General features: G+C 39.5%; 1 protein-coding gene across 1 annotated transcript in view; it reads left to right on the plus strand.

Moving 5' to 3' along the window:
- Positions 1-3253: 3253 nt before the first annotated feature.
- The window catches only part of tshz3b (teashirt zinc finger homeobox 3b), a 43834-nt gene continuing 21185 nt past the window's right edge, over positions 3254-25902 (plus strand). Inside the window, exon 1 of the mRNA XM_055060105.1 lies at positions 3254-3409. Within this exon, the coding sequence (XP_054916080.1) occupies positions 3370-3409 (40 nt within the window). The 5' untranslated portion in view covers positions 3254-3369. The remainder of the gene's footprint in view (positions 3410-25902) is intronic.

Genomic DNA, 25902 nt, shown 5'->3' on the forward strand with positions numbered 1-25902 from the left:
GTGGAATACATCTTAACTGCATTTGTTGGACTTCACGCGTCAACTGCGTGCTTGAAGTAGGCCCATTTTCATGTAACGTCCCCACGACACGCACAACACACACACTGAAACTGCTGCCTTAATAGCTTAAGTTTGAATATATATTTTCATATCATTATTTCTGATATAATCAAAATAGCCGAAGCGAGACAGTGAAGGAGAACTTCTCCAAATAGCCTACCTCAGCTGGCAAAACGCCTTTTTATGGCTATTTGACTTTTCTTAATTTTTCCCCCACACAATATGTTGAAAACATGATTTCTGAGCTGATTTTTCCTGTCCAAAGTTGACCAACAGAATATTTCAGACACAATTTCAACGTTGTTTTCGACAAAAGGGTCCTAGCAGGTTTTGGCAATAAGTTTTTATTTTTTGTCTTCTTTCTTTTCTTAACTTTTTTTCTTTTTAGACCTGTGGAGAGAAACCCCAACACATTCTAACAATTCCACTATCAATATATTAAATTCGAGGTGATTATATGATGATAATTTACTGGGATGATTCAGCCCCCCCCCCCTCCTCTCTCTCCTTCTCTAGGATCAGATCTTTACTTTCCCAACAAGGAAAACACACTCCGGCAATTCAAAGAAATCTATCCAAACGTCTCACATGAAAAGATCAAATAAACACAACATGTTTTAAACTGTGGTGCAACAAATGCTTGCTTGACATATTTGGGTTTGAACACAACTACTTTTTTGTACTTAGTAACTTGGAATAAGTGTTCATTTTCATTCATCATTTTTGAATCATTTTAATTCTTTTAAAGCGGAGCAAGGGAGGACAGTTAGTGATGAAAAGGTGCACTTTCTATGCGCCTGAACGCCATTTTTGTGTTTATTGCTGACTCTTATTTTGACATTATTGAAATAATTTCAATAAGTTATTAATGACGCCTCGTCGTTTGTTGTTTTCATCCTGTTTTTAGTTGTGCAAAATGATTCAAACGATCATCTAACATCATCAGCAAATCGTGGACTCGGGCTGAAGGAGCGGATGAAAGCGCGTGCGAGGTGTTCATGAATGGCACGTTATCCTCTGGGAGGGGTGCTGTCGTATCGTGTGTGTGTGTGTGTTTCCCTCTCTCTCTGTGTGTGTGTGACACTGATGGATGCACCAATGGAAAGACGGACAGATGCTTGGGCGGATCTAACGGCAGGCGGCGGCGGAGCGGCGCGCACAGTCGCGGAGAGATCGCGAGCGGAAACAACGTCGTTTCGCGGACGGAGGTTGATGATCGCAGCGGAGGGACTGCTTCGGTTTGATGCGCGCAAATTGGAGGATTTTACGAAAAAGCGCCTCGTTTTTTCTTTCTTTCTATTGACCAAACAGTGAGAAGGTGCAGCAGCACATCTGGCCCAGAGGAAGACGAGAAGAGAAGAGGGAGAGGAAGAGAAAAGAGTGAGGGAGTGAAGAGGGGGTGGGGGGGAGACAGCTTCTGGCAACTCACCCTTACCTTCCTTGATCTTCTGTTTTCTCCACAAAAACCTTACATCCACTGATCCGGAGACTGCCGCCTAAAAACACAGGAGAAGATTTCTGCCTCACTCCAAAATAATTAAAAAATAATTAAATAAAATAACAAAATAATAATCTTCAATAAGAAAAAACAAACACTGAACTGTACAAAACTGAACTGACAAAAGTTGTGAACTTTCTTGTAAATATCTATAATGACAAGTAAAAAAAGGCAGTAAGTTTACTAAGTTCCACTTTGGTCGGAAAAGGTTTTGCGCCTTTTGAGAGCTCAGCGCGCCGCTGCGGGATACGATCTGATTCTGACCTAAACAGCTCATCTCTACGTGAAGGAAGAAGAAAGAAAAAAAAAGAAAAAGCAGAGACGGAGAGAAAATTAAAGAAAAGAAAGAAAAGGAAAGGAAATCATCACCGGCAGCCGGGGAAGAGGCTGACAGCGCGGCGCCGACGCTCGGCTGCTCCGTGCGCTGCCTGGAAGCAGCCTGGTCCTCCTCCTCCGCCTCCTCCTCCTCATGTACATTATTACAAACAAGGGAGACCCAATCAAGCGCGTATCTCATCGATTCGCGCACTCGCGCACGCACGCGCGCGCGCACAGACGCACGTTGTTGTGAAGGGCGCGCGCGCCCATGCTGACTGTATGACTTGCCCCTCAGCAGATGTTTCAAAGCGCTTTCGGACAAAATCGCGGAGCAGCCTCCACCGCCTCCACCGCCTCCTCTGTCCTCTGAAAAAACATCTTCACGTGGCTCCTTTTATTATTATTTTTTCTGAATGAATGGATGTGTACGAGCTGCTCTCAGGCATGTTTCAGCTGTTGACTCTGACTCTACCTGAGAAAACCTATGGACGGTGAATCAGAGCATCAACCTGTGAAGTAAGTGTGGATCTCCGTTATTGTTTCTTTAAAAAGAAAAAAAAGAGATTTATTTAACCTTTATTTCCACAATGAGATTAAAAATGTCTTGTTCAACAGAAACCCGGCTCAGGCTGGTCAGCAATCGGTGTGTTTTTGGTGAATCAAACTGTATTCTTGAGTCCGGTGTGCATGTCCGAGGAAGGGAGGGGGCCGGGGGGCTTCAGGGATAAATCGGAGGCTAGAATAAGACAGGAGATGTCAGAAAGAGAGTGAGAGGGGTAGAGCCTACTCGGTGGAGGCAGAGGGGAGTGAGAGACGGAGAACTGCCTATCAGCGGCGGAGCGGCGCAGGGTTTCAGTTGTGTCAGCGCTTGATGTGTGGAGCTTCTCTTGTTTGCGGACTCTTGACTGACGCAATCATCTGTTGTTTTTTTTCCCCTCCAGCTCGCCTGTTGCCGCCTCCGACACAGAGTAAACCCGGAGGATCGCAGGGAGACACAAAGCGCCGTTTTTCCCTCTTCCTACCGCCGGAGGATCCGCCGCTCCGTCAGGTCCATCGGAGCCGGAGCGGAGCGAGGCGGCGGCGGGGGGAGGCAGCGCGACCGAGCGACCGCCACGCGGAGCTCCTGCTGCCGCTGCTGGGTCGCTCTTTCCCTATCCTGATTTTTTTCTTCTTCTTCTCCTTCTTTATTTCTCGAAAACTGTGCCTGTTCCTCTACCTTCAAACACACTCCCACCTCGATCTATGTGGGAGCCGTGAGAGCGGAGCCAAGCGGAGGGAGAAACTGGATCAAAGCTCCCTTGGATAACCCCACCCCCCAAGCCCCCTCAACACACACACACACACACACACACACACACACACACACGCACGCACGCACACACACACACACACACACACACACGCACACACCACCACCACCACCACCACCACCTCCCCGCAGCCTCGTTTCATCGTGGCCAGAGACGACTTCCCTGCCGGGCCCCGAAGCCGACATGCCGCGGAGGAAGCAGCAGGCGCCCCGGCGCGCCGCAGGTACGTGCTGGCTTTTGTTTCGCATGTTTTACAACTATTGCCCCCCCACCCCCACCCACCCACACACCCACCCACATACACACACACACACACACACCCCCCACATACACACACACACACACACACACACACACACACACACACACACACACACACACACACACACACACACCCACACACACACACACACACACACACTCACCTCTTCTACCCCCCACCTCCCCAGCTCTGGAGTTCACCTTCTTTCATGTATTTATTTATTTTTTGTTGATATTTAAACAACTGTGAGTAGCTTAGCATGAGTCTATATCAGAAAAAGAAAAAACAAATCAGAAAAAAGCATTTCTCTTTTAGTATTTTGTGGAAACTGGCCAGACTTGCTAAAACTATACCGAAATGCAAAAGTATAAAACAATACGCATTTCCGCTCTTATTGGTGAGGAACTGTTCATTGGACGAGGTCAGGCTCGGGATGTTACCTGATGCTGCATCGGGACGTTTTTGTTTTTTTTCCCACATCATTAAAAAAAATAATAATTTAATCGTTCATCATGTTTTAAGGAGACAGTTTGAACAGACAGATGCTTCCTTCTTTTTTCATGTTCACATTCAGAAATCATGGCTTGTTTATAATTGAGAGAAATGTTAATTATAAAGCAACCGCCCCACTGCTTCTCCTAAAAGGTCACAGGTCACCTGGGAGCATGTGTCCTTTCCAAAGTCCCAGTGTGATGGAAGTTTTTTTTTCAGCGCTGTTTTCTTTTTGTTCTTCTGGAATCATTTACAGTTTTGGGTTTTTCTGCCTGTAGATATTGACTTAGTAATGAAGGATCTACAGTCAAGGTTCGCTCCATCCCTCCGCTCAACATAAACACATTACTTTGATGCTTGGATTTCTTTTAAGATGATACTTATTGTTCCAAATTGTATCTATTTTTTGTTTTCTTTGAATGAAAATGTACGTTTTTATTGCTTCTTTTAAACAGAAATCTTTCACTATATTTTAAGGTCATAAAATCCCTTAGAAATATTTTAACATATTTAACATAGCCTGAGCCGGGTTTCTGTTCTTTATTGTTTTCTTTATTGTTAGTTTAAACACACTGATGTTTCAGCATCTTTGTGTTTCTTTCTTTTGCTTCCGAGAAAGTACTTTTTTTTTTGATCCAGTAAAGATTACTTCCCGCCCTGAGGGTTGGGAGAGTAAACAGGATGGAGGTTGGGGGGAGGTGGAGGCCTTTAATGGACCAATTGCCACCTTTGCCTTGATGTCTGATTGATCGCCTGTCATCTGTCTGTGCCTTTGATCTGTTCCTGCCCAATAAGTGTTAATAAATCAGCCTTTGCTCCTCCCTGTCCCTTGGTGAACTCTCCCCGGCAGGACAAACGGGCCTTCTCAGGTCCAGTCAGTCACTTCCAGTTCAGCACATCCTTTATTATTATTATTCATATTATTTTGTTTGATTTTTCTCTACTTTATGTGTGTCCCACAGTCCTGTGCTATGTGGGCCGCTATACGCTGATGAGCACTCAGACTGCTACTAAACCCAACTATTAGCGTCAGTGGAAAAGAGCAGCACTGCTTTTGCTCCATCAGAGGAGCCGTCACAGAGACTTTGTTTCATATTTGATTTAATTGTCTGCCCTCTGACAGCCACATTCATCAACGGCCCTAATGGTCAATCAGACATTGGCACGGAGACACATGCGCGCATGGACACACACACACACTTACGTATTGTCAGTCTGGAGACTTGCTTGATCAAAATGTTTTAGTCCTAATGGACACAGTGGGGGGTGAAGAAATGACTGGATGGATGGATGGATGGATGGATGGATGGATGGATGGATGGATGGATGGATGGATGGATGGATGGATGGATGGATGGATGGATGGATGGATGGATGGATGGATGGATGGATGGATGGATGGATGGATGGATGTGCAGCAGGAGGACTGCTGCCTTGTAGTGGCAGAAAATGAGAAGATTTCTTTAAGGAGCAAATCAGGGAAACATGAGGCAAAAGGAGGAGTTCATTCCAAGCCGTCCTTTCTTCTCTACTCCTCATCTTTCTCTCTCTCTCTCTCTCTTTTTTCTCTCTCTCCTCTCCCTCACCCCAGCTGCAAGCTGTAAGCTTGTGCCTCACAAAGAAGTGATGACAAACTGATTGCGCTTCAGTAATGGCAACAGTTAGAAAAGGAATGCAAATGATAGGTCTTGATTAGGATTTTTTTTTTCTTGTTTGTTTAGAGTTTTCGCTGTCCTGCTTGTTCATTTGAGAGCTGTGCGGATTTTAGATTTGACCACATGTGGTGTGCTGGACTTCCTCACCACCACAGACACACAGCCACACACACACATACACTTCCTGCCCAGGTGTCGCAGCGCGCCCAGCCAGCTAAACAGAGAAGTTGTTTTGCCAGCTTTATTAGCGTTCTCCTAATTAGCAGAGCGTCTGATGGTTCTCCGACAGGCCTAATGATTGGAGATGACAGGCTCAGCACACTTGTCACGCTCACCAATTAAGTGTACTCCATGCCTCCATGAAATCAACTGCATCTTTCTGTCGTCCTCATCTGTGCCCTAACTCTGCCCCTCCGACAGAGGTGAAGGTTGGGGCTTCCTACACAATCTTGAGAAGTCTGAAAAAGAATTGAATTTGAGTACGGTAAAAATGATAATGAATCACGTTTTTCTAAATTCTATATTTTTATCAATTGTTAAATTTTTTAAACAAGAAATCTGGATTTATAGACAAATATCATTGTTTAGCTTTGATTTGCACTGTGCAACTTCATTTATTTTGGTTTTTAAAATTTTGAAGTTAGTATGTTTTATGTATTGTCCGGTTTGATACTTTCTGGGCTATTGTAATTCAAGCCCAACTCACTGACTTCCTGCACACTGCAGCTCCATCCAGCCAGTTTGGTAGCCTTTGCTTGGCCTTGTCATTCTTGCCTGTTGTAGAGTTTAGTGACCTAGAAAGTTAAGATCGGATGCCTAGAAGATTAGAATTTTAGGCTTCATTCTTATTCCAAGATCTCGACCATATAAATTAAAATTTCTGTGAAATGATGTCTTTATGTTGATTTATTTTAAAGAATGCTTTGATTTACATCACACAACTCAGTAATAGTTTTGTTTTTGGAGTTACTGAGATGTTTTTCTGGGTACCTCTTCTATGTTCATCTCTATGTAGATTAACAGAGTTTTAATACAGTGATAAATGTTAGATATTTTAATAGAGTTGATTTAATTAGTCAAGATAAAAGCATGCAAAATGTAGTTTTATCACACTGATGAATTTGGCACTGTGTTGTGTCATGATCTGTGGAACCTCTATAGTAGTACTCTGGTCAGTATTAATGAAAAAAACAAACAAAACAAATACTGGAACAATCTTGAAATTTTATTTTGGAGTAGCATTCAACTTTTGACATAATGTTCCAAACATATAGTTCCCAAAAAGCGTACAACACTAGTTGACACCAGTCCCAGGAAGAGTGGTGCTCGTTGTGTGGAGCCGGTACGGGTCTGTTTTGAACTGGCCTGTGTTCTGTCACAGTGATTCTTACAGAAACGCATTATGTGTTCCCACACACGCCGCTTCATGACGAGGGGTATTTATTGTTTCAGTGCTCCTGACAGAACAGGAAAAAAAAAAAAAAAAGAAAAGCTCAGGCACCCATGGATTTTTGTCCTTGGGCTTCAAACAGATCATTGTTACTGTGAAGAAAGTTCCAACATCAAATATCTAGAACAGTCTGTTTCAGGAATCCTGCTCCGCTTTCATCTGTCCATGTGGCTTCACAGGTCTTTCAAATGAAGAATGTTTCAGCAATAGATTGTCTCCACACGTCGCCATCGCCTTCTGTCCTCGCACAGACCCACCATAGATTGATGACGTTGACATGGGTCATTATTAGCTGCTCAATGACACTTCCCCCTATGTAGAAGATTTTTCACCCAGGTTGATTTCCCAGAAACACCTATCATCAGCATGGTGTCCAGAAGGGCTAAGCATGATTTATGTAAATATTAACATCAAGACAGATTTGCTTCTGTCCAACAGGAGATAGATGGCAGCTAAGGGGATAAAGCAGCTGATTTCTGTGATTTCTCTGCTTCTGAGTGTATGTGAGCACGCGTGTGTGTGTGTGTACATTTACAAGTGTGTTTGATTGATCGTAGATGAGAGCGGGAGATTAATCATGCTTGATGTGTTAACGTTGCACTCGCGGTGGATCTAAGTCGAGATGCAGTGGCCCATTTAAATACACTCCCTCACGCAGATTCACCAGAGGAAAAGCGGGAACGCAGGCACACAAGGAGACTGGCGGGTCTTCTCCCGGTTTGGCAGGAACCAGAACACATTCCTTACGGGGAGACAGGACAGAGAATCCTTTTGGTTCGCCGGAAAAATGCTGTGTAACATGGCTATCATTGGATGCTGGGGGCTCTTTGCTTCAGAGTTGAACATGAATTCAAATGAGGCTTTTTGAAACACATCAGAATTTGAAATCTTTTGTTATTTGAACCAGGTTTATTGAGCAAAAATGGAATACTGGCAACTGAATCTGCTTCCTGTAAAATAGTTGCAGCCTCCACGTCTGCCTCAAAAATGTACCTTTCGAGTTTACCCTTTCATATCTCCCTTTCCGGCTGAAAAAAAAAAAATCTAAATATAAACGAGTTGGTCTCTGGAATTGGAACACAAGTTAGCCTTTTCAGGATACAGTTTTCAATCTGGCAAAAAATGTTGCAAGCTATGATTTGTTTCTTTCATGGTTTCCCTAACGCTCCTCTACATTTCAAAGAAATGACCTTTAAAGCACAGCAGTAGAAGTCCGTCGTGGAGTAATGAAATTCAGAGGTTACTCATCCCTGAAAAGAAAGTCGTGTGCTGCAGTATCTAACGAAGTGGACGTGTTCCAAGAGTCTGCGAAAAGAAAAAACTGCTCCAAAATGTAAAAATACCTAAGTTAAATAGTCCATCTCCATTATTATATTTTGATGTTAACTGTGGGATGATTCTGAGACAGTGTTTGTCATCTTTTATGTCTGAGTTCAAATGAAGAATATTTGATTTAAAATCTACGACGCCATGCTGTTATTTAGTGGAAAATGGACTGAAAAGTAGATATTATTTTTGTGTTTGCGCATTTATAAAACACTTTTTACACATCATTATATAATTTTGACTTTTACAGGCTTTCTTATCATATTGACAAAACAAATATAATATGTATTGATTTTCGACTTAATAATGTAATTGAATTCTGATGAGAAAACTTTGATAGATATCAAATGTTTGCAGGCTGGGTGACGAGATTTTGTGTTACGATATTAAACTAACAGTTGTAATGCATTTTTAAATGTTTACATCTGTTTTCATGTAATTAAAATAACTTCAGATCAAACTCTTCATATATTTGTTCTTTTAAGTATTTGAATATGTAGAAACATTTTTGATAAAGAATAGTGAGTCTAAAGTAGACAGGAACTTTCTTATCACTCGAATGTTATGATAACCATAAAGAAAGAAAAAAAAAAAAATAGCCTGAAAAAAATTAAAAATAAAATGTAAAGCATGACCTAATTGGTTTTGTTTGAAACTAAATATTAGAAACTAGAACAGCTGCTAAAATAACACCAATCTCTTTATCATTTGTTATTAACACTTCGTTACCCTCAGTAATGAAGGGTAATCACATTACCCTTCGTTACTGAGCTTTTGCTTTTTAATTAAATGGATCAGAAATAAACTACATTCAGGCTCACTATCATACTACACATGCATTTTATTTATTTTTTTACAAAGTTCTAAGTTTAAATGAATTAGATTCAATCTAAAGACAATGCTCAACTGAAACAACAGAGCCAAATAAAAAAAAAACAAAAACCGACAAATTTAGTAATAATTCTAACTAAATATGCTTAATGTTTATTATTTATATCTGCTTGGTCACTCTACCTTTTTTAAGTCAACACTCAGTGTCTAACAAATTAAGGCTAGCTAAATGACCAAACATTTTATGAGCTTCAGTAACTTGCAGCTTCAGTCCTTCAGTCCTTCTGTGTTTAGCTTGTTGGAAACATGCATCCAATGTTGTGACCTTAAATGATTAATTTTTATGACCTGAAATACTTTCAGCAGACTTTCTTTTAAACTTTCTTCAGCCCGTTGACAGACGGCGCCCAACAACAAGTGGGGGAGGGGAAAGGGCTATAAGTGGCAGTAGAAAACTCTGGGCAGTCCAGCACTTTATCTACTGTATTATTAGTAGATAAAGTAACCATACAGACAGAGTTAACAAGCTTACAGTATGAAGGTCGACATTCACTTTTAAATGAATGTCCAACTTGTGTCCAACTTCTCAAAAAAAGTTATTTTTATATCATTTTCATCTCTAGATATTTGGAATATCAGGGTTAAAAATCTTGTGGAGCTGAAAATAGAGAACATCAGGCGCCACAGTTCCAGATCTACCCTAGACCAAAATAATGAAAGGAATTGAAAGTTTATTAGTTTAGTAATAACATGCTTATTACTCAGAGTAAGATGTCTTTTCTGACCTATGAATTGGAAGTTTATGCGTAGTAAACACTTAGCATTAGCTAGGCTAGATGATTATTCATCTCCTGCCACTCATGTTCTGAGCATTCCCTCTCACATGATAACTGGAAACAGTGTTGCCTTCATAAGAGGGCTGAGATGTGTGTCGCTAGTATCAAAGAAATCTCTTTTTGGTATTAATACACATATTTCCAGTGAACTTTCTGCTTTATTTAAACCAGAAGGAAATGTAGCAGCCTTTCTTCAGTCAGCTAACGGGAATCAACAAGTGTAGTTAGCGGCACAGCTCGCAGACAACTTTTGACGAAAATAATTTGTAACGGCAACAACAATAAGAGACATTTTTAGCAGCTTAGTAACTAATTTTCAAACCCCTGAGGTGTAACCTAATATTAACCGCTGGACCTTTGCTAGTTCTAATGGCAAATTTAAAAGACACATTGTTAGAGACAGATCGTAAAAATTAAACAACTCCATTTCTGGTTTTCATCCTGTCGCTGACTGAAACTTATTGTACTTAATGATAGCTTTACATAGAGATCTTTAGCTAAAAACACGCTCTGTTCATTGTGCCTCGATGTGCCAGAATCCTCCTCTCAGCCTTACTTTGTGCAGAGTGAGTTTTTTCCCAGGCAGCAAACTGACATGGTGATTTGTTATGCCCCTCTTCTGCTTTTTTCAGCGCTCCTGCCCCACTCTGCCACTCTGAACCAAAAGACAGAGAGAGGAGATATGAAGTGGGAGAACTCTAGCATGGTTGAATATTCTATCATCGCAAAAGACAGAATGGGAATGAGATTGTAAAAAAGATTATGGGCATGGGCAAGTAAAGGTAGAAGTGAATGAAAAAGCAGACAAACGACAATCATTGAGAGAGAGAGGAAGAGGAAGAGAGAGAGGATCTGGAGCTCCCTCATATCTTCTCCCTTCCCCTCCATTTCTTGAGGATAAGTGGCTGATGGTTTATAAACAGTGTTTCTTTTCCTCCCTCTCCCAGAATCTTCCGTCATGGCTCCCATTAGGTTGACAGCTGTCAATTAGAGCTCCCTTGGTCTGGCGCACTGCACTTTATTGCAGGCAGTTGATGCTGTCATTTTGCTCCCAGTTTCGCCTTGAGCGTTATCACGAGTGCTCAAACAGTCAATAGCTGATGCATCAGCAGTTATTTCTTAAATTGGCTCACAAGGCTGCATCCTTTTCTCAAACCCCCAACCCCCTCTGCCTCCCTACCCCTTCACCCCCAATTCTTTTCCCTCTCTGCTCTGTCTGCCTCCTCCCTATTCTCCTTTTCTTCCCCAAACATTATTTTTGAGGAGAGAGCTATGGATTGTGGCTGCATCCGGGTAAGAGCAAATAATTCTGTTTTTGTCATCACAAAGAGATACCTGACCTCCAATTGAACATATTTTTTAAAATTGTTTTTGTGATTTATGAATTTCAGTTTAAATTGGTGGAATTAAGCCTGGTGAAAAGTGAAAACAAACATAAAAAAAAAAAAAAAATCAGAAGAAATAAACCTGTGCCAGTTTTCATTGTGGTCCAACAATACTTGAAGTCTGTAGTAAATCTGTGGGGTTTAAAAGCTGGAAAGAAACAAATGTTAAATTCCAGTAGGCATTTTACAGACATCAAAATTCTGAAAAGTTACGCTATGAAAGCTAGATTTTTCTGTCATATTGTTCCTAGACTGTATAGTCCTCTGAATGAGAGTCCAGTGTTTTTTTTTTTTCTTTTTTTACTTAGAGAGCTTTGACCTTTCACCTTTGGTTGCAGTACACTGCAGGTCAGCTGGTTGAAACTAATACACTTTCTCACTGGAATGACTAAAAGCTCTTCTATACTTCATCTGAAGCAGTCGACGCGCGGTCACATGGTTGCAGACCATTTGTATTCACACACACCTTTCATACAATGACCCAGACCATCCGAATAATGAAAGTGGACTAGTTAAAGCAAAATATTGGCTTCATCTATGGATGAGGGCCGATTTCAACAGTTTGGATGAAGTGTGGGAGAGCCGTAAATTGACTCTCTGCAAATACCTGTCGTGAAAATCCCAAACAGTTATGGTTTGGAAACTAAAGGAACACCATCGCTCATTTTCATACAAGTTAAAGCTGGTTTTGAATAAAGATTGAAAATCAGGTTAACTATGTGTTATTTATCAGTTTGTAATACTTCAGAAACAGAACAGAAAAATGCTACAATGGTTTTGTGACAAGCATTTGAAAACTACAAAGTTTATTTTATTTTTGGAATATCATTAGCAAATAGTACAGTATATGAATACAGCATTACATACATTTCATAAGTAAGTAAATTATGATTATGATAATTATTATGAGTTGAAGTGGGGCTTCTTATGATATTTTTTGTTGTGTTTAAGACCAATTAGGTAATTTTTTGTTAAATACTGTGTTATATATTACTGACACTATGAAACAATATACTTTTTTTTTTATTCAGTTGTCATGTTTTTAAAATACCACATTTTCTCATGCTTTTGATGGTCTAATCATGTGTCAAGCAAAACGCTTGCGCAAAACGAGATTATATGTAGAACACACTAAATAATTTTCTCCTCAGCCTCATTAACAGCCTCACCTACTGTAGATTCATCAGTCAGTCAAGTTTATTTGTATAACACATTTCGGCAGCAAGGCAAGGTGCTTTACATCATAAAAACACAAACACTCCACATCTTTGAGTTTGGAAGTCCTCCTAGCCATAACCCTAAACTTTAGCTCCCTCCACAAATTCTTTATCGTTTTTAGGTCTGGAAATCAACAGGGTCACGCCAAAGCAGTAATACTATTTCCAGTCAGAGAAAAAATATTACAAAAAAATAATAAAACTTTAATCTCCCATGAATATGAATAATTTAAGGGTTAACTGTGATTATAAAACTTTCATAAAACTTACCCCTGCCAAATGCTTTTACAGCACTTGGCTATAATAGCATTTGGCAGAGAGAAAACTGATATTCTTCAGAGTCATTTAAAACATTAGGCCAGCTTACAACAGTTATTGTGAAGAATATTACTTCTAATTTGATAATATTAACAGGCTACATGCTAGCCTACATTCTACTGCGTAACACATGCTGACTGCCAGCACAGTCCCTGTGGAGCAGGGCTCTGCTACCTGCTCCGGGTTTGGCTCTTACAAACTTGGTCTGAAAACAATGAAGATACAATAAAAGTAATTTTGAAAAAAAGTAATACAATAAAAATAATTTTGAAAAATAGACATAATCAATGTTTTTCAGGGAATAATTGCATTTAATTTTTACATCAGATGTCTTATACTTTCTGGTAACAAATATGCTTGATAATACTTGTTGCTCTAGACGTGTTTTGTTCAGCTGGACTGAGGAGAGAAATGTTTCTTTGCTGCAGACCCCTGGTCTAGAACAATCTCTTTTTTCTTGATTAAAGCAACTTTAATCTATGAGAACAGTATGCTGAACATTAAAACTGTGACATGGGAGCTGGAACTCCAGTGGAATGCAGAGGACAGAGGAGAATTGTAAGTGTGGAACCATGTAAAGGCAGAAATGACATGCCGTGTAAATAAGATATATTACATAACGCTAAAAGGTCATCTTAGATAATGTATATTATGATCTGCCGTCATAAAGAAAATAAAATAATTTTGACCTTTAAAATGAAGGCAAGAGATGGTGTTAGGATTCACACATCTTAAGGTGGACATCATCACCTGTTATCTCTTTGAGATCTGCTGAGAAGTTGCCTCTCTTGTCCTCCTGGAAAGGTTGGTAGGTCATTATCACTCATAATCGTCAATGCTAAAATAACAGCAAACCCAATTTTGAGCAAAATTTTGAAATGTCGCATAAAGTAATAAAAAGTGAATTAGGTGCATTTACATCTATTTTTGGCTATAATGAAGAAGATGTAGTGGTTGCAAACTAGCATGGACCAAAGGTCACAGAAAAATGAAGAGAACCTTCCTCCCTGAAATGAGTATTTGGGCTTTGAAAATTCTCATGCCTCTGGTACGGCTCAGGCCCACCAGTGGATGGGACAGTTTGCTGCTTCAGAATTTATGTGGCCAATCAGTTTCCTTCTCCTCTTTTGTGCATTAAATATTTCAGAAAATCCAAAAAACCCCTAAAGTGAGATTAAAAACTTTTTTTTTGTAAAATTGAGTTAGTTGTTTTGAATGTTGTCATTTCCAGCAACCTTTTCTAATGTGACCCTGGAAAATGTGCATATAGACAAACATTGATGGAAAAACAGTTAACCGGCCACTTGGACTGTGAATCTAATGACAGGCGCACGGCAGAATCAGACATACCAGATATTTCTGCGCTCTTACTGGATAAAATACTGGCAACATTTTTGCTTGAATCACTCCTAAAAACAGAGGCATCTTTTTGGTGGTCCATCAAGTAGCAGTTCTTAACTCTTAAGAAGACAAACGGCCTCTGCTTGTGGTTAACTCGGATCTGTTCCATGTACTTCCTGTCATGTTCAGCAGGGAGTTACAGACTGAAGGACTCAGGAACTCTTAAGAAACAGCAGTGCTGCTTGGAGGATGAGTTTTCCGAAAATGTGTGTGTGGGTTTGTGAGTGTGTGTGTGCGTCTTTTGAGTGTCATCTGGGCCTGACTCCAGGTCTGGGTTTTTCTTCTTCTTCCCCTCGGTGGGGGTCGCCTTTATGTCTGCAGAGTGTGCGTGTGCATCAGCGCACGCACACTCTGCAGACAATCAGAAGGCTTTACCTCGCTTTCCCACGGAGGATTTGGTGGAACCCAGACAAGACTGGCAGCTATCAGTCTTGTTTGTGTGTGTGCGTGCATGTGTGTGTGTGTGTGTGTGTAACAGTGCTTGTGATGAAAGGCAGGGGAGCCAACGAGAACCCATATGAGGCTCTGGTAATCAGGGCCAGCCGGAGCTGACATCCTTCTCAGACTGACAGCTCCTTCCTCCTCTCTGCATCTACACACACACACACACACACACACACACACACACACACACACACACACACACACACACACACACACACACACCCCCACACGCACGCACACACACACACACACACACACACACACCCACACACACGGCTCTCTATGTACTTTATATAAAGGCCACCTTTTAGTCTCTGCCATAGGCCAGAGATCCTTTTCTTCCCTCTTGTTTCAAATGTTGGGAATCTTCTCGTCCTGTGTGTCTCTGTGGCCGTGTGTGTGTGCATGTGTATGTATGCGTTTGTTTCAGACTTGGTTGTGTTGGAAATCTTTTGGTCCCACAAGGCTGTGTTGTGAAATGTGTGCATAAGAAAAGTGGCCTGCTTACTTCTGCAGGTGGATTTCTGCGTTCTTTGGGAGGCAGGTGATAGAGAGAGGAAGAGAGTCGACCAGCTGAAAAAAAGAAGAAAGTGTGAGAGATGAGAGAAGAGGGGAAGAAGGCTGTTTTATTTTATACTGTGAGGGCCTGTTGCTAATTAATGTTTCTTGGTCGGTTTCTGTCGGAGCTGAGTAATGTTTTTGATCTTTATGCCTGATAACTGCATACCTAATGAGATTTCAAAGCTGGTGGAGATGGGAGTTGCTGCTCCCTGCAATTATTGACAGATGCCTTTTCTCCGCCACTGGCTGCCGCGCCATAAATCCTTCCTCAGTAATGAGCTTGAGAAGTGCCACCCTGCCAGTGAGCTAATGAAACCGAGCGGGAGGGGGGAGGGGGGGTGTCTGCGTGTGTGCTTGCGTGTTCTTGTGTGTGTGTATGTGTGTGTGCATGCCTGAAAAAGAGTGCATCACACTCCTCTGACACATTTTTTTCTCTGTAAATGCACTCTGCAGATGTCAGCCACCTCGCCTGGTAGCGACAAAGAGAGAAAAAGAGTCAGGAGAGAGATAGTGAGTAAAAGTGTGTGTTGGGTGGAGAGGGGCGTCCTGTTTCTCCACTTTCTGAAAAGTTGGAGGTTGGGGTGGGCTGGCTTTTGGGGCTGAGGGGGTTCAGGTTACAGCCTTTAACTGAGGCTATTTGTCTGTTTTATTTGAAATACTAGTAACTTTGTTGCCAAATGGGCATTTGAGCTGCACTTTTCACATCTCCTTCTTTTCTATTTTTCTTTTTTTTTTCTCCCCTCACCAACTCCTGTCCAGTTCAGCCAGCGAGTGCAAAGGTCGCCACATAAACAGAGAGAAGAGGCATGTGGCGTTGGAGAGAGAATCCGTGTTGAGAGACCAAAACTTGCCGCAGTAAAAAAAAAAAAAAAAAAAAAGATCCCCCTCGGTGTGTGTCTGGTGAGGACTGGAGCACAGCTTTAGAATCCTCTCTGCGCTCCAGAAAGGAGCGCAGAGAGGATTCTGTGTAACAAACAGCCTGGATGTGGCTGTTTGTCGCGTGTGTTCGGAGTTTTCCAGAAAACCAGAAGAGGAGGGCAGGCCGCGGACGAGCGGCGACTCTCTGCCAAACAGTTGATTTCCCCCTCTCATCGTCGGCACATACATCACAGACCCACCCTTCTCTTCTGACACGCTGACGTGTGTCATTTATCAAACAGGGCCTTGCCAGGGCCTCACGTGTGTGTGTGTGTGTGTGGGTAAGGTGGGAGGGGTGTGTTGGTGTGTGCGCACACTAGCACATATGTGTGCCTTCGCGGTCTTCCCTTCTTGCCTCTGAGGTCCTCCAAGGGAGGAGTGAAGAATGAAAAGCGAGGAGGAGAGAGAGGAATAGAGAGGAAGAGGGTGATTATTGGTTGAATGCGTGAGTAACAGAATGAGAAAGGATGGAGGAGAGGAAAGAATCAGTCACACGTTTTTCACAGAACTGATTTCCTTTATTGCCTGTGGGAGATCTGGGAGCAGAATAAAAAACAAAAGATTTTACATGTTTAAGTATCGGTATCAAGGAGAAACAGCTTGACAATAAAGCAATAACAGTATGCATTGTGATCGATGTGATCAGTTTCAATAAATAATATGTTTGATAGAACTTTTAGTGTTCAGTATATAGAATATTCACTGAACTCTGATCCAGAACACGTTCCTACATCCCCATGGCATTCTGGGAGATGTAGGCAGAGGAAAAGGCTTTGGCCAGTCAACCTCTCACAGCCAGCTAAGCTAACTGGGTGGCATCAACTCACTCACTCTCTGTTTGGTTACCTAGCAACAACCCATTGTGTAATTTACACATCTATCTATCTATCTATCTATCTATCTATCTATCTATCTATCTATCTATCTATCTATCTATCTATCTATCTATCTATCTATCTATCTATCTCTCTATCTATCTATCTATCTATCTATCTATCTGTCTATCTGTCTGTCTGTCTGTCTGTCTGTCTGTCTGTCTGTCTGTCTGTCTGTCTGTCTGTCTGTCTGTCTATCTATCTATCTATCTATCTATCTATCTATCTATCTATCTATCTATCTATCTATCTATCTGTCTATATGTCTGTCTGTCTGTCTGTCTGTCTGTACATGTGCAGTAAGTTTAGGGGTTTGACCAAAATCTTTGCTTTATACTGTAAGAAATACATGCTCAAGATACATTTTACAGTTATAATGCTTATTTGTGTTGTGACATTTTTAACAAAACAAATATTTCCTTGTTATATTTAAAAAATAATAATAATAATAAATAAATAAATAAATACTATTACATTGTGGCATTTTCACTCAATATGAACCTACAGTGGGAATCTCACACTGGTCCATGTTTACAGAGTACTTTACGTGTGTGTGCAGTACAGCATCTTTAAATATTCACACTCATATTTCAGAGGACAAATTAATATAGATTCCCGATTATGGCTCCGATAATCTCTTTGATTCAAATACACATCCATGTTTTTGTAACCTTAATGGGTATTTGCAGGCATGCGTCCCTCATGTCTGATGTAACACACACACACGCACACACACACTTTCAACTGCATGTACAAGTCTCCCCTATGAGTTCAGGTCCTGTGGTCGGTCGGTTTCTCGCTCTCTTCACTTCTCCATGATTCAAAAGGAAGCCTTACAGAAGATGGATGCTCCTTAAAAAAGAGCCTGTTGATGGATATAAGTCTGGCCTACTATTCGTCACAGCTGTGTTATTTAGACTGGGTAGCGACACAACTGTAACCTGAGCCACCGCGATGAACATGTGTGTAGTACGTGTTATGTGTGTGTGGAAGAGGCAGGAGATTTGACAGGGAGATGGTTGGGGTCTGAACTAACAGAGAGACATCAAAGAATGTGCAAGGAAAAAAAAAAAAAAACTAAAACATGATTAACCATATTCTGGTTAAGCAGACGGGAAGAATCGGTCCGATTTGAAGAAAAATCAGTTCACATTTGTGCCAGTCAGGGGGATGCAAATGTTTGTATATCTATAACATGCACACTTCTCCATCAGGAGTGGAGCGGTGTGAGTCCAGCAGCGAGACAACAGAGTCACTGGATAGATTCACCTTTTAGGTTCATTGGATAGAACAACCATGGAGTTAGAGTCCAATGAGCCTGGATTGTTCCCAGCCGGTCAGCATTGAGCGGCGTGTGGGTCACATTAGGCCAGAGGTGGATCTGAAGACGTAACAATAAATCAAGTTCATCACTGCATAATAATAGACTCTTACTGGGAAGATAGGCTTTCAATAGCAATCATTTCCATCCAGTCATACAGATCAAATCCACATCAAGTGTAATCTCACCCACCTTGATCTGGTTCTGTATTCACTGATTCACTACTCATGGATTTTTCTATGGAACTTTCTTCATCTTAATCTTTAAAGCATGCAGAATGATTATAAGAGATATAAACATTTATTTCCAATCCAGTGCAATATGCATACAGTTTTCTGTCTGTAGAATTTGTTCATGTAAAATCACGTGTCTAAAACCTTCAGTTTGTCTGTTTATTTGGTTTAGCAATAAAAATGTCATACTCATTTTCTGATCTTAAAGCTAAATGCGTCTAAAGAACTTTGTACCAGACATGACTATGATTTTTTTTTCATGGAGTTACAGGTTTGTAATCACTCAGATAATACCAGTTCTTCACATTTCAATTGATAACTATATCAACAACATAAGCAAAATTTTCAAGAATTAAAAAAAAATATATATGATGCAGCTAAATTACCGAATAGACAAATTTTATGAGCTCAGATTTTATTTTAAATTATTAAGGTCATTCAACCATCAGATTGGTGCAAATTGTTATTCTACCCATTCAGCTTCCTATCATATCAAGAAGGCCTGATCATTCATTCTTTAGAAATGTGAACACTGACGTTAGCATTGGGGACGCTGTGCTGCTGCCACATGTTTAGCATTGAGATGCTACTTGAGGCTTGAATAGCTGCGCTGACAGGCTAACTCCTTTTAGCACAACTTCAACACAACAGTAATCTTTTCCAGCATCCCAGATTGGTTTAGTAAGTGGAAATTTAACCCCAGTGGACCAAGAGAAGCAGCCTTGTCGTTCGTCTCTGTAGTTTGTGTTTTTGTATCAGATTTACGGCTGAATCAGAAACATGTGAATAAAAATGTTCTGCCTGGAACAATAATGAACAAACACGTTTAGCGCTTTATAATAAACATCATTAATTAATTAAAATTATTGTGCTATTACTATTTTTAAGTGAAATTAATTGTACTTTGGTACACGTTCACAGAAAGTTTGTAATGCTAAGTTAACATTCAAAGTATTAGGAAGACCAAAAGAAGATTTTACTCCTTTGTTTTGAATTATTATTGAACTATATATTGAAACAAGTCATATTCTGGTTAATTATGCACATATTGTTTTCTCCATTTTGAGTATTTTATATAATAATATATTTTGTTGATTATCAAGTGCTGTTGGTGTTTGACAGTGCCACTGAATTATCCCTTTCATAAAGCCTTTACAATTCTGATTCATGCTTTCACCTAAAACCTAATCAATTCCTGAATAAAGACGATGTATGATCATGTCAAACGGAAGGAACAAAGACCTTTTGTCATCAACAGAAACAGCATGAAGCTGTTTTGAATTTCAAACATTTTGGATTCCCAGATTTTCTCCCTCTTTCCTGTCCACAGCTTCGTCCCTCTATCCTCGTCCCGCTTCCCAGATTTCTATAGCGCCCAGGCAGACGTGGTGATTTATTGTGGCCATCCATCTCTTCCACTCATCCATCACCGGCCGGTTGCTAGGCAATCATGGCAGCAGCTGTTTGCTTTTGAGTTCGACGGAGGGGCCGTCAGTCAGAGGCGGCAGGTGAAAAGCATTACCAACACGTCGTTGTCACGCCGAATAATTAATCAAGGGCGGGAAAGATAATTAAAAAGATATGACCCTCGCTGACTTGGTCGTTGGTTTGCCCAGAGAAGAGGGGAAGTTTGGGGCAGAGGGTGATGAGGGGTGGAGGACTTTAACATTGTCACTGCTTTGCAATATTATGTTCAAATTTGTTCTAGTTTCTTTGAGAGCTATGCCAAACTCTCCTCCTTCACACAATCTTGTATTTGACCTCTTCTTTCCCTTGTGACGGAGTGGAATAAGTGAGTGCTGTTAAAAGTGGCACACATTTAATTAATTAGGAGAAGATGGAAAGGAAGAAATGAGAGGAAGGATTAAAAAGAAGGCCTGGCAGAGGGAATAAAAGAGCTCCTCGAAGTGATGTGAATTCATCCGTCATCCCCGGTTGCACTTACACAGCAAAATGCAAGAAACCGGACACAGAAAATCACCTGCCTTGTTTTATTTCTGGGGAGTTAAGTGTTACTTTGTCATTTCAGTAGATAAAGTGTGGACACATGACAAAAACTGTGTGTCTCATCTAGATAAAACATTAAAGCATTTGTATCCGTGTATCAGTTTTGATAGACCTCAGTTCTGAATAAGTGTGTGCGTGGACGTGTGCATGTGTATGTTCACAGTGTTCAGAAGCATCAGGACAGGGTGGGTTACTTTTAGTCCCATGTTGTTTTATTTATCTTTCTTTCAGAATCCCCTGATAATCTGAGAATGAATTGTCAATACTCTAAGAGCCCCCAAGTGGTCAGATAATTAATGGGTGAATTAATCAGAATGTACATGATGTAATCAGTGTCACACGTGTTGCATAAAGCATAAAGTGTTTTTTAAATTTTGTTAAATAATAGATATTAATGGGTTGCTAATGCAATATTTAAATTGCAATAGCTTTTGTGCATATGTATGGTACATGTCAAATCTGTATTGGTCATATGGCAGAAATTTCTTGACAGTAATTTTGGAACATTAGTTTTATGGAATTATGTCTTTCTATGCTATTTAAAAGGGAGGGAGATATGCAGTACATATAGAAATCTTGTCAAAGTGACTTTGACAAGATCTGTTTGCAGTACTAAATTAACTAAGTAATTTGAATTTGCTCATCCATGTCTTTATTTAGCAAAGAAAGACAACACTGACTTTTTTTGTCCAAATTTTGGCCAAATGTCAGTGTTGGTTGGGTAATTTCACAAATCACAAACACATTTCAACCACATTTTGACTTCTACAGACATGTTCCATCCTTTCACTTTTTTGTTGTAAATTGACCAAGATTTGCTTTCACTAGTGGAACATTATGGCTACAACACTCCATCTGATATATTATAAAAACTTTTGAACCACAATTTTATTAAGACAGAAACTACAGATTTTATTCTGAGTCTATATCACATTTTAAATTCAGATCTTAAACACAAAGCAAATGTTCCTGAAAAAAGAAAGACATATATATATATATATATATATATATATATATATATATATATATATATATATATATATATATATATATATATATATATATATATATATATATATATATATATATATATATATGTTGAGGTAATAGCTATATGTCAGAGAAAAGAGGAAAATATTTACAGTTCAAAGAAAGATTTAAATTGATACTTAAATTGGTTATTTTAGCTCATGCATGAGAATCAATTAATGATATCAGAGACAGTGTTGTATTCAGGTTTCTTAATAATTTTCCTTTTAGCATCTTCAGTCTATGGTCAGGTCATCTGAGTCAGATGTCTTATGGGTCATGGAGGTTTGTGGATGCACTGAATGATAGTTTAAAACTGGAATGTCTGTAGCTTGACCTGTTCTTTTCCCAGTTTGAATTTGTCTTGTGCTCCTTGTGCGCAAACAACTTAGAAACATAATGTACCAGAGGGAACAGATATTCTAGACCTTAGAAGATTTGCTTCACATGTACTTAGACTTTCACCTTCTGACCGATGAATAGAACTGCATTAATAAAATGGATGGTTGTATTTTTTGGTGAGTTGTTCTTCATTACACCAGGTACAGTGTTAATATTCAATAAGAGGTTCAGTTTATTGCCGAAAGAACATTTTCCAGATTGGTAGTGTTGTAAAGGTGTTTGTTTTGACAATGATGAAAAGTGGTAATATATTCAGGGTGTCTGTGCATCCTTAATAAGTCTTAAATTTATGCATGTAAAGGTAAGGCTTTAAAATATCTTAAATGCATTACAAAGTTTAAGTTGACTTCAAATATTTTAACCACAGGTTACATTATTAAAAAAAAAAAAAAAAAAAATATATATATATATATATATATATATATATATATATATATATATATATATAATATATATATATATATATATATATATATATTTTTTTTTTTAAAATATATATTATTTTTTTATTTTATTTTATTTTTTTCATTTTCTTGGATTTTACCATAGCGGGACTATTTATTGTTGTATTATTGTATGCAGTTTCTGTCAGACATTCTTTAACACCACTTGAGGACACACACACAAAAAAAGCTAGCGAGGTATTCAGCGAGGGTATTTAAGCTGGCTAGGTAACTGATGATACATTTTCATTTACCCATAAAGAACACAAAAAGTCAGCGAGCTAAATAGCGAGGGTATACTACCAACTATTATATCCTTGCCAGTTAGCTAGATAACTTCCTTGTGTCAATCTTGGGTAAGAGACAATTGATCACCAGTTGGGTTCTCAAACTGTGTATGCTGAAGAATCAGATGCTGAGGAAGGCAGAGTAGAGGCTCTTACCCAAGGCGGTATATCTTCCTACACCACAGAATAGAGAGGCAGATGCTCAGCAGTGTGAGCAATAGATTATGTTTGTAATACGTAACTATTAATATCTGTTTTTGCTTTTTAGAGGATAATCTTGCTTTGGGCATAAACACGGTCTTCAATGAAAATAACATTTCTTAGTTTATTCAAACAGGAACAACAAAAGTGAAACTAATATCTAAGAAGGCTAAATTATTTCATGCAAAGCATCCATCCAAAATCTCACAGCAAAGACATAGATCGAAAGTTGCATATAACGACATAGAGGCAGAAAAGAAAGAGGGTTTCACAGGAACCTGACAGATATCTCCTGAGGAAGTATGAACCGGCATAACTATAGAAACACAGAAAGGAGTGGAGGGAGGTTTGGATGGAGAAGGAGGCAGGGCAGGCATGGGAGCCGTGGAAACAGATGCAGCAGACAGAGTATCAGTAAGCATTTAACATTTTGCTTTCTACATTTTCTGTCACTCTTCCAGGAGTGATTCAGCCTCGAGCTTTGCCCCGGGTTATATTCAGTCTCACTGAATGATTCCCTCCACCCAACACTCACACACACGCAGAGGGAAGCGCACATGCATTTTTATTTTATTTTTTATTTTTATGTTGTAGCCATTATGCAATGCACAAACAGAGTGGAGAGATTTTATTATTTTGTAAAAAAAGAAAGAAAAACAAAACGGATGTGATTGCAATCACCCTGAAAACATCCGGACAGAGGGAGGGAGCTGGTGTGTTAGTGTGTATGCGCCGCAGCCTTTCATTATCACTTATAACCCAGTCAATGCAAACTTGATTGGTCAACATGTAGCTATCGATTCATTGACCAATATAAGCCAGAATGCTAAGAAGTCCACCCTGTACACAGCTACAACGTTCACTGTGAAATCTATATCGAATTAGCTTCCACTTACATCTGAATGTCTGAAAACGGAGCAGCTTACGGTAATGTTTCCTTTTCTCTCTTTTCTCTGAAATGTTTGTCACCAGAGGTCAAACCCCAAATGAAATATGATCCTACTCTACATTTTCTGAGCTTTCAGGAACTTTTGTCAATCATTGAAAGAAGAAAAAAGAGAAATCAATAGTGTGCTAAGTATCTACTCTCTTGTCACATGGGCTTCATTTTGCTTGGTTTCACTGTCCTCCCATCACTGTCCGCGCTTGGCATCAGCGTAATCAAGTCGAGTTTTGATATAAGTTATACTTTCAAAATTACACAATTGTTACTTAGGTTTAATACTAGAGTCATTCAACAAGATTTCAGAAAAAGTACTGACATGACACAAATTTTCTTAAAATTTCAGAAATTTTGGGGGGCACTGGATGGGTCAGTTTCAGAGCGCACACATTGTGCAGAGGCTGTTTACTTAGACACGTTTCTCCTGGGTTTGAATCCAGGTCTCAGGCTATTTGTTCCATGTCTTTCCCTTCTCTCTCCACTCTACTTCTTGGTACCCAAAAATATTATTTTTGTGTTCAAATTGTGCTAAAAGTAGTGCCCGTCATCAAAGCTATTCAAACCTAGCATCTCAAAGCTAGTGTCAGCATCCACAATTCTACAGAAATATTTTTATTTTTTCAAAGATGTCCCACGAATGATCAGGGAAACACTTGAATGCTGAATGGGCATCATTGCATTTTTAATCAAAAGTGCTGTGCTTTTGATTAACAACTTAAAAACAGTAAATATATTTGTTGTTGAGTTCATATATTTATTTATTTTGTAGTTTACCTGCATTTTTTGCACTGAAAATGTTGCTCATTTTTCCTACATGTAGATTCCAATTAAATGTGATTAATTGATTACAGACCCTGCCATTAACTGTATTAAAACAATTTAATCGAGTTCCCCTACTAATAGGCACATGTCCTTACATCAGACAGGGTGGATTACAAAAAACTCTAAAATGATTGGTTGTCAAAGCTGATGCAAAACTTTGGTCATTGACCCTGATCAACCCAAAACAACTAATGGTGCAAAAACAAGAAACACAATGAGTTTTAATAAAAAACCCAAATACCGTAAATACCAGCTTGCTGTCCTGTCTGTGTGTATAAGCAGGTATTTATTTTACTTGTGTATCAAAATAAGCACGATTGAATGGTATATATAGAATTCTATTGTGTCTTAACAGTTGGAGGAATTTCTGGTCATTTCTAGTGACACTTAATTGGAGTTGTGAGTTTAAATGAATAGCAATTACATAATCTTATACATTGTAGTTTTAGGTTTTGTGCTAAATACAGTGACTATGTGAAGCTGTTTTATTTCCATTTATACTGTGACAATCTTTTTTGTTTTTTTTGGTGCAAGGGTTGATGGATGGCCAGGCTGCGTCATTCAAGAATAGCAAACAAAAATGAAAAATTATGTTCCTATTTTCTTGAAATGATGGAGCATCTCAAGGCTTATGGTGCAAAATAAGCCTTGTAACATCCACAATGTAACATCATTTTGGATGTAAATATTAGTATATTAAAATTAATGAGCATTTTCCCAGAGATAGTTTTGTCTGGTCGTGCACAAAGCATAAAATTGAAAATACTTCCAGCTGTCGCTCTGTCAAATCTTCACACCTTCAAACTTTTAAGTTGCGTAGAAATATATTAATATGAAACACAATTTCGTCAGTTTATGTTTTCCTACTACAAATAAATAATGTCATAATTTATTTATTTATACTTGTAAAATTGCCTGGCAGTTGTACTTTGGTGTATGCGTGTGCGTGGGAGTGTGTGTGTGTGAGAGAGAGACAGACTTAGCCAGACAGAGAAAGCTCGCGTCTTGCTGTCAGAGGGGAAACAATGTTAGACAAAATCCTGACAAGGCAAAGTGT

Source organism: Poeciliopsis prolifica, unplaced genomic scaffold (genome assembly GCF_027474105.1).
Source record: "Poeciliopsis prolifica strain line A6 unplaced genomic scaffold, Auburn_PproV2 SCAFFOLD057, whole genome shotgun sequence".
Lineage (NCBI taxonomy): Eukaryota > Metazoa > Chordata > Actinopteri > Cyprinodontiformes > Poeciliidae > Poeciliopsis > Poeciliopsis prolifica.